Genomic DNA, 10,318 nt, shown 5'->3' with positions numbered 1-10,318 from the left:
CATTCATCTGTAGTTTCCGTTTAGTGCTTTTTGCTGATTTTGAAATATGCTGTTAAAAGACAAAGGCAACTAGAAAGGCAACATTTGCGAGAGCAAATACAACATATTTTGCCCATCTGCCACCCAATGCAAAAATTAACATCCAAAATCATACCTGTGCAAAAAATTTCTGCCTAAAAGTGAACCATTGCAGGCCTGACAGGGAGGATTTTTTCGTTAGTATCTGTTTGGTAAAACTTGGTAAGAATAATCTTGTATGCTGATGAGCGAAACAAATAAGAGCTTGGCTCAACACTGCTTCAAAATACATGTACTAGTAGCAATAACATGAAGCATGGGTAAGATATATATATATATATCATGTACCTGAAGTGAATAAAGATCGACTTAGTTGTTGTAGCAAGACTCAACTTTTTGTGAAGACAAGAAAAAGGTTAACTCAATACTTAAGGAACTACCAATAAAAGCTGAATTTTAGGAAGAAAATACAGCAAACAAAAATATACTTGTCCTCTTGTAGTCAATTTCTTCTTTGACACTATGCCAAAATGTTCAAAGCATGACCACTGGCGGAGAGAAACTGCAAACAAAGATATTGTTTTATTTCTATCCACAGCGATTGCAAGCCATCGTGTGTAATCTGTATGAGATTCCATCCGCCAGGAGTTAGTATTTCAGGCAGTACTTTCTATATTCAGATATTGAAACTTCACAAGTGAACGTGTAACGTTAACCAAAGACAACGTGAAACTGTAAGTTGTGAAACACAAATTTGCCCACCGTGTTATCTACCTGACGAATATTGAACCCAAAACATCATGGCAACATTCCCTACTACTCGATAGAACTTACATCGCTGTATTTCAGCAAGGAGAAGCAAAACCTACCACTGCAGTTGGACCTCCGACTTCTTGTCATGCTTTTGAGAGCTACAGTTTGCAGATCTAAAGGTGTTCATAAGGAACTTTCTCATTGGCTGTACCCGTGTTAACCAATAACTGCCTTTCTTATACTACATGTCGCGCACAAGTTGGTTGCCGCTTTCGTAACGCTGAAGGGCCGGCGGAACTATGGAAATACAGTAACAAAAACAATTCATTGAAAAAAAATCGCAAAATAAATCATTTTGAAGTATAGTATGCCAAAAATAATAATGGGGTCCTTCTGGTAAATATCCAATGCACAACTGCACCAAATTTCAAGTCCTTTGGTTTCAATACCACGGCCCTGGAGGCCATAACGTGCGTTTTTGGTCAAAATGGCCAAAAAACTCAATGAAATCATTGTTAAGACCTGTATCCAAAAACAAATGTAAAAAAAAATACGTCTGGGGGTATGTGCTAACTCTAACTGCATACCAAATTTCAGCTCATTTGGCCCAGGGACTACCGAGATGAATCGATTTCAAGATTCGACAGGACGAGGAGGAGGAGGAAAAAGAAACAGTATATTTTGTCCATACTTATAGTATGGCAAAATATAATAAGTTAATGGGTCCCATACAGTCAGCCTGTGACTCATCAACAAACCCATTCTACAAACGTCTGGCTCCACTTCACACGAGGAGTAAAGTGCTTTATGAGGTGGCTGCACTACTTTATGATAATGTAAAATTCTAACAACTGCCAAATAGGGAATTAATCTTCTTCATCATGTCCATTAACCCTCAAACCACCGTAGCTTTTTTACGACTAATCTTACCGTATGGGGTCAAAACTGACCCCACAATGTTTTCTACAAATATAGCTTTATAGGTGACTATTTTTGTGGTTTGTATATATGTATATTTTAAGTAATCTATAAGGGACAGTTTGACATGATTAGGTGTGAATAATTTCTGCTCATTATCATAATTTATGCAAAAATAGGGAACATCGTCTTTTGCAACTTACGCCATTCAGACAAGCGGGCTCTTTTGAGGCCTGCGCCAACACTTGATGTCATATAGCATCTGAATGGCTTACGCTAGAACAACCAAACTTGGTCACCTTTGCTAAAATTTCGTTGGCAACAATTTTAATTTAATGAAATATCTAATCAATGTTTTCATGTTACTATGGTAACCGGTTTCTTAGAGCCATATTTGGAAAAAGTCGCTAATTTTGGATTTTACAATGTAATTCTAGGGCTGTCTTATTAAACTGCACTTATTTTCTTACATCAATACCAACCAATTTAATTCACTATCACTTTTATGATTTGATATTCATAATTTATGCATATTTGATTACGTCATCGGTCAAAATCTAAGATGGCGCACGATATAATTAGATTAGCTATAACCGGCTATTTCAACCTCAAATTTCAACATTACCATGTTTATTCAAACAGAAACAATCTTAATATAAACGTTTTGGTCCATTTTTATTGTGTTATTAGGTTATATGATGAAAAAATGCATTTGAAATCATTCAAGATGGCGGAACCAAGATGGCGGATTTTGCTAGTGTAACTTGATATGAATTTATTTTTTATGACGTCATTTTGACGTCGTTCCTGTTGCCATCTACAAATAACGTCTTTGGATATATTATGATTTATCATACATAATTTCTATTCAAGTTTTATCGTGTACCTTTGAATTATATGGAAATACCCAATTTGTTGGTTTTCGTCAATAAAATCACATAAATGACGTCATAATACGTCGCAACGTCATTAATCTTTACGTTCATTTTAAAAAAATTGTTTTTTTCACGTTTCTACAAAATTATATTTTGTAACTATGACCATGATAACCCTTATCATACATGTTACTAGATGACAAGTATCAAACAATAGGGAATATGAGTGCAGATTTTGCTGGGGTCAGTTTTGTCCCCACTGGACCATGCGTAAACTTTCTAGGATAACTTAATCAACAATGAACCAATCTCGGTAAAACTTGTGAAAAGTTATAAGACATATATACAAACAAACTCATAGAAGGAATTTTGTTTTCGACTCGAAATGTCTAAATGGCACATGTTGATATACGCCTGGGGTCAGTTTGAGGGTTAATCCATGTTTAGGTTGGTAGCATTATCATGATCTAGTGCCTAACCACTCAGTCGTTTTGATCCAGTTTCAGTACAAACGTGAGACGAAGAGCACACTGTCGGACCAGTGAAAGTAAGATTATGATTTTTTTTAATCCCGTCGTGATGGGAAAGCATCGCAATGGATCATGAGTGTTTGAATGGTTTATACATGTCAAATAATGAAGTGGCATCTTAATTTCAGGCTTCATTACTCCAGGCGGTATCCGGGAAGGGAAAACATAAATTTCAGACGATCATTACAACAATCTAGCAATGGTACAGCTCAGCCCAGCTCAGACTCTGAGCACCATTGTCTCCCATCCCATTTGCCACCAACTGCCGCACGTAGCAATCTGCCACTCCCTGTACAACAACGGCAATGTCGTCTACACTACACTACACTACACTACACTACACTACACTACACTACACTTAGCTACACTACACTACACTACACTACACTACACTTAGCTACACTACACTACACTACACTACACTTAGCTACACTACACTTAGCTACACTACACTACACCACACTACACATGCTCCCTCCCATGAATGTATGCACGCGCACAGTCGATGGCCATGGCCATAGCTTAGTTATTACAATCCTCACAAGAAATCATCCTACGTGAATATCATGGTTGCTAGTTCATACCTCCATGTCTATTTCAACTTGGTGAAATCATCCCATCCGATATACCTACATAATGTCAACGTATGATACAATATGAATTGCAATAACTGAGCTTGAAATAGTTGGTTGACGCAAACCTGTCTGTAAAAACATATATTCCTCTCCTGAAATAATGATGATGTGAAATAACCCTGCCGATAACTATACCTGACGGAGGCATGCGCGTGCCATTTACCGATGGCATTGATGAACAGCTTCAAACAGAAGACCAGAACAATATAATGCATTCAGCACCTCCAGGGATTATGATATTGCTATCGTATAAACCCTACGCCTTTTGACTTAACACAATTACAACATCCATTATCTCTTGGGTCACCGAGGAATTGTTTAAGTAGTGTAAACCGTGAAGATGGCACTTCTGTGATGACAAATTACCACATATTATGCGAGAATCTTTTAGCGCGATAAATAACATCGTTGTAAGAAAGATCTGCCAGATTAAAGGATTAATACAGCTGGTATCAATGCTCGAGCAACCATGGATTAGGTCCCAAGCTTGTCAGGAGTAGGTTGCATCTAAGAAATATCATGATGACTCCACCAAGCTGTTCTAAACTGCCACATCTGGGTAGGATAGGGTTCGTTCTTAGAAGCTCCTCGCGGCCCCTCCGTGCTACCGTTCGTCATTACGACCACAGATTCGAGAGCGTGCCTGACTCCGTCTGAACTGCTATTGTCTCTACACAGTTAATACATCTACACTAACAAGTGGGAAGGGAATCAAAAATATTTCATTTTCGAAAAAGTGTCGAATTCAAATATCTGACAGTGTCGAGGATAAGAAATACATCACAAGGATCCGCGATGAAGGTAGCTGTGACTCTACATCTCTTCAATTCCTATGGATGGTAACTACACGGCAGTGTCAGCCTCCCCTTTATTCCTCATCATAAGAAATCTTAATAGATTTTTGTGACTGATCGTGAGCTTCTTGATTTTATTATTATCATTTTGTACCCAAATTAAGGTTCTTCTCTAAGATGAATCGCCACAGGACAAAGATCCCATAGTTTTGTATCTAACGTATTTTCAGCCTCCTGTTATCGACTGTTTCATCAGCATAAAGTAAATCGGCCTCGACATGAGGACGCTCTCTCATTGGCACAGTCCCAGACCATATCGATATGTCAGCTCGCCGCGTTCACGTGATGGAGACTATATAAAGCACCGATACAGGAAAAGCTGTTAGGCATAGCATGCTTAATTGAACGTTATTAGGGCCACCTGACCAGACTTGGCGGCGATATGCCTTAGGTAAAGCGGAATGGGCTTTCGTCCGGGTTGCCATTGGCATAGTCTAATCTACCACAGTACACCGTCGCGAGCCAAGGCTCTCCGTGTGCATTCAACAGCTGGTGGCTAACCAGCGGGGATATTGTCGATGTAAAGTAGCGGTGCGCCGAATTCTTCACTCATTGCTATTGACGTCCTGCTGGGCCGAACCGCCGGTATCTCCGCCGTTTTGCCGCGTTTGCACTCGTCTTCTGCTGAAACAAGTGATTGCTGACGCCAGCACACGCGTGCGGTAAGCCCAATCGTTTACCGTACATGTCATCTATCGGTATTAGGTACGCGTTCCGCTTGCACACACCCAGCAGATGACATTGTGACTTTACCATCCATAGGTTTACGTTGCCGGAACTGCCCACAAATTCCCCTCCCATTCTAACAGGGCCGTGTGTCCAGGGAAGATAGCACCACTATCTACCTGCATTCAACTCTTCCCATCTCTGTTTCCGGAAGATATGGACATACTACGGACTGGTACCGACAAGTAGCGAGGTAGACGCGCTCAATAGCCTGGCACGATATTCCTTGATGGCTGAGGGAGATATGCATGGCTCCACACACGGCAGCTGAGCGATCTAATCAAGAGATGCACTGTTAATTAACATCAAACGTCGTTTCATTACGATGGAGGCTGTTATCACCTCTACATGGAGAGCTAGAATGGCAGCATAGGTGGACATTAAAAAAATCGCCTGTGAAAAGAAAGCTATTGATCCGTGCAGCCTCCGAGACGCCGCTCTTCGCTCTGCGGATCGCTGGGGGTGAAAGGCCAGCTTTGTACCCACAACATCGACTGAACTCCAGGACAACCTTGCCAAGTTTGCACAGAGACCGGCCTAATCTTTATTAAGCGTGCACCGCCCCCATTGTAGCGCCGCTGGCGACGTGCTCGGACACCGTGCCGTGAATAACAAGCGCCAAAACCTTCCAGCAACAACCGAAGCAAGATTGATTCAAGTAAGGTCGTGGGGAGGGAAAAGCTGACGATGTCGCACCTACCAGACAAATTGAGCCTCCCGTTTGTTGTCCTCCTGTCAATTGTATGTACCGCCCCGATGGTGCATACCAGAGAGCCGGTGGTGAGGATTGGGGGAGGAGAAGACTCTCCTACGCTCCGCGGAACTCTAGTTAACCTTGACAATAGCGATACGGAGTTGGTGCCTGTGGAGAAATACCTCGGTATTCCCTATGCTGAACCACCGACTGGAATGTATCGCTTCAAGCAAGCGAAGTTACAAGCACCGAATTGGACTGGTGCGCGAAACGCCACCAGCTTCGGACCGGCGTGCATGCAAGCAGTACGAAAAACAACTATGACCACCCCTTCATGGACACGTCAACAAGTTGCATCAATGCAGCCATATCTTCAAACCCTGAACGAAGACTGCCTGTTCTTGAACATCTATAGACCCATAAATAAAGGTAAGAAATCCAGTATTATATCTCCCCACCTTCCACTCATTAATATTCCCCTGCGATATAGTGCGATATTACATCGCGGAGGTGAGCTGATAAATTTACGCGCAAGGACACTAAGTGCGATAAAGGTGCTTATTGCACTTAAAGGAGGTACCAGGGTAAATTCCCATGTCAGTGTGACAGCGCACTTACCATGTAATAACCCCGCGATGAAGCAGTTTTACCTCGCCATGGGTCACAGCAGCAGTAAAATCTGCGCTTTTACAGCTGATATTCTAAGCTTATCACAAGTCAGTCCATTTTCAAATGACATCAAATGACTATCCTGCCAGACCTTGATAAAATATCTCAGCAGCCGCAGACATCTTCAGGAGATCAACGTTGCTGAAAGCACATTTATGTCGATGATGGTTTAATGTGTTGCCTATTCTTATTCATGATATGCATATTCTACGGTTTGCTGTACGAAATAATGCTTCTGTAGAGCCTTGTTAATGAACAAATGTACACGAATAATGATCATGGTGCAGGAACATTGTCAGACCAGGTTTCTATGGAGGCAGTAATTGGCAATTAGTGTTTTGTCACAGGGGACCAGCCGGTAGTTCGTAACTATGACCAGCCTAGACGGCATCGAGAAGAGGCAGATTATCAAATATTAGTGCCGGATTTCAATCCAAGCCATATCACACGAAAGCATCGTATCGGACCTTCAAACAATAAGAAAAATATAGAAAAATGACCAGAATGGTAGATTTTCCTGAGATCGAACAATATGAGATGCGTATTTTAGACAGGGACCTAAATGCTAAAAACGAGATGACGATTTACAAGTTGTTAGTTAATCCATTTATTCACTGTCATGTACACATTGCACATAAGGTCGCAATCGCTTAACTAAGTTAGCGCACTTCTAATTTCAGAGACCACTGAACAGGAACGAAAATAGATGGCCATTGGTAAAGTACTAAGTGTTGCTATTCACTTGACCTCCTCATATCTCTCGAATAATAACGTAGAAATGGATTTGGCTACAAAAGGTCTTCAAACAGACAACCAGGCTGCGAGTTATCATTGCGGAGATGATAAAACAGAAGAAACGATCATGGATACGTCAACATCGGGTAGCCTATAATTGAAGATTGGTCATGTTTAAATACTAACAATTAGACATCCCACAAGTCACCAGGCATCTTTCTTATCAGGCCTCGCTGACCTGATCATCGTAGGTATAGCCTCCCCCCCCCCTCAAAGTTCGCGACCAAGCATTACAACCATGGTTAAGCCTCATTACCATGATGGATCCTGGCTGGGAACTCAGGGTGAATATTCTGATAAATACTGTGAATGGTACAAAGAGACTGCAAAATGAGTATATTTTGCGCTAAACTATAATATAATGATGAAGGCAACTTTTTTAGTTCTTCGCCCGCTCGCATCAGTTTTGGGCGCCCAGAGGATGTCAGTCGTATAATCAAATCAGTATGGCCCTAAGGTATGATGACAAGAGTGTCCTAAGAACGGTGTGTACCTGCTTTTTGTCGTCTGGAGCAAAACGCGGATCAGCCTGCTCTGGGGACGTGTGGTCCCCGCTGTAGGATTTATCATTCAACCGTTGATGGGTCCTACAGGGGACTTTTAGAGATAAAGGCTAAAGCACTTTCCTGTAAGGACGAAATCTTAACTGATAGTGGAATCTATCCGGCTTTATAGATACGCGGTAATGAGTGATCAGTGGGATCAACATGGTTATTCTAGTAGACAGGTAGACTCATTGCACAATAACAGTTTGGAACGTTTAAATACATCTATCAGTATGTCCCTCCGATTCCGGATATACCTAGAAGAAATACCGTTTTCCACTTCCACTATTAGGTGTTTACTCTTCAGGGCCAGCTAAGACACTGATGCGGACAGGTGCTTTAGTTGTTTGATTGACACTAAGGGACTACAGTGACTCGTAGTTATCCTGAACGTGTGATAACTCAGTGAGGAACATTATCTCCCTAGTGTAACAAGAGTAAAGTAGATCAGAAGATGCACTAGTTGTTAATCATCGTAAACAAAAACAAATCACCGATGGCGTTTTCTGTTACAAGTTCTATTGTTAGAATAATCTCTTCCAGGCATACGGTAAAGTGAGCAGCCGGTCCCAAACGCTATCATTGCCTCCAAATGATATCACCAAGGCACTGAAACTTTCAAACTCTATCGGTTATATGACTTCAATTCAGATAAAACGACAACTGTTTAGTTACATTTTGACATATTCTTTTTATTACCCCATGTTCTCACTCCTTAACCTTCTAACACCTCAACATTTTTTGCAATAAAAATGTGGTCCAAAAGCACCACATTATGTTTTGCTCAGTAATATCGTTTTTTTTACATTTTTCGATAACCATTGTACAACCAAAGAAAGACAAGGATAAACTGGAGAGGGTGCAGAACCAAGTTGCCAGGTTCTGCACGAACAACTATGACAGGGGTGCTAGTGTCACTAAAATGAAAACAGATCTACGAAAAAAGTCACTTGAAGACAGAAGAAAAATATCCAGTCTTTGCATGATGTACAAAATGACTAATAAACTTGTAGATGTACCGACTGATAATTATCTAATACCAGCCCAGAAAAGGACAAGAAATAGTCATGCCTTTAAGTACCAGAGTTATCAACCAAGGATTGATGTGTTCAAAAATTCGTATTTCCCGAGAATCATAGTAGAATGGAACTCGTTGTCATCAGATGCTCTAGGAACACCTTCACTAAATAGCTTCAGAGAACGATTGCAGTCAGATGTGCAAAAGTTAGGTGTGACAGGCCGTTCAGTGTAATATGACCAGCTGATCTCGCGCCGCGTGCCTGCGAAGCTGGTGTGTTACGCCGAAGGGCGGTTATACCGGCTATACAGATACAGATACAGAAACAGATACAGTACATACAGAGCTTCGTCAATTTAAGAGGGATACCGACAAGTATTTTGACATGTTTAGGTGTGAATAAGTCCAGCTCATTTTAATAATTTATGCATACTAGTACTATTGTTCTATGTAATAACCATGCTTCCAAGAAAATATTTTGAGGACAACCGGGAAGTCTAAGTATTGAAAACTGCACATTTTGCTGGGGTCCAAACGGACCCAACACAGACTTTAACGCTCCTCTTACAATTTTCACAGTATTGTGCAAGTCTCCGTAAAAAGGATTAGGAGAGGCTAGTTTTTCTTAGATTGAAATATCCAAGTTGTCTGAGGGTTAAAGAATATTTCAGGCTGCCTTACTGTTAAAGTGTCATGAATCAGAAGCCGATAAGTTAAAATATGGGTATTTTGTCATTGACACAGCATTAAAGCCTGCATATGGGTTCAGTCGTTAATGCCTAGTGCCCAAATGCGCTCTCTGCGATTGAGTGGGATTAATTGTGAATGGTTCTATTACTTACAGTTAATTATAGATTTAGAGTTGACATGTTGATACGAAAAAATCGGCAAAAGGCCTGCCTTGTATTTTTCAATCAAACATATCCCAAGGTAATTTGACGAAAAGATATCTAAGCATTTATTTGTTAGAATTAAGGGTGACATTTAAGGATAATATTCAAGAAACGTGAGTAGATCATTGAATGAATAATCATTTACCCGTTTGTAGTTGTAGGAATGAAACGCACGGCAAACCCAGTACATGTGGTCAGATAGCAACCGACATTTATGTGGCAGCAGGATAAAAACAGTAGGAAATATCTAAGTTTAGTACGTTTATATTTCTTTAAATCTTTTAAAGCGTCGACATAAATTGCAATTTGTAGTATTTTCAAATATGATGAGAAATGGATTTAAACGGGCTCAATAGCTTAGTTGCTGAAAATCATTCTTAAAACTTTTGTCTAGC

The 10,318-nt window shown here is 40.6% G+C and overlaps 1 protein-coding gene across 2 annotated transcripts in view; it reads left to right on the top strand.

Annotated features, from left to right (window-relative positions):
* The first annotated feature begins 4,895 nt into the window (after positions 1–4,895).
* The window catches only part of LOC136423058 (neuroligin-4, X-linked-like), a 48,857-nt gene continuing 43,434 nt past the window's right edge, over positions 4,896–10,318 (top strand). The window contains exon 1 of one of the 2 annotated variants that reach the window (XM_066411058.1): positions 4,896–6,432. In XM_066411058.1, coding sequence (XP_066267155.1) covers positions 5,997–6,432 — 436 coding nt within the window. In that variant the 5' untranslated portion in view covers positions 4,896–5,996. The remainder of the gene's footprint in view (positions 6,433–10,318) is intronic. The other variant, XM_066411059.1, reaches the window with a different exon arrangement.

Source organism: Branchiostoma lanceolatum, chromosome 17, assembly GCF_035083965.1.
Source record: "Branchiostoma lanceolatum isolate klBraLanc5 chromosome 17, klBraLanc5.hap2, whole genome shotgun sequence".
NCBI classification, from domain to species: domain Eukaryota; kingdom Metazoa; phylum Chordata; class Leptocardii; order Amphioxiformes; family Branchiostomatidae; genus Branchiostoma; species Branchiostoma lanceolatum.
Note: the sequence above shows the minus strand (reverse complement) of the source record. Positions and strands in the feature narration are given on the sequence as shown.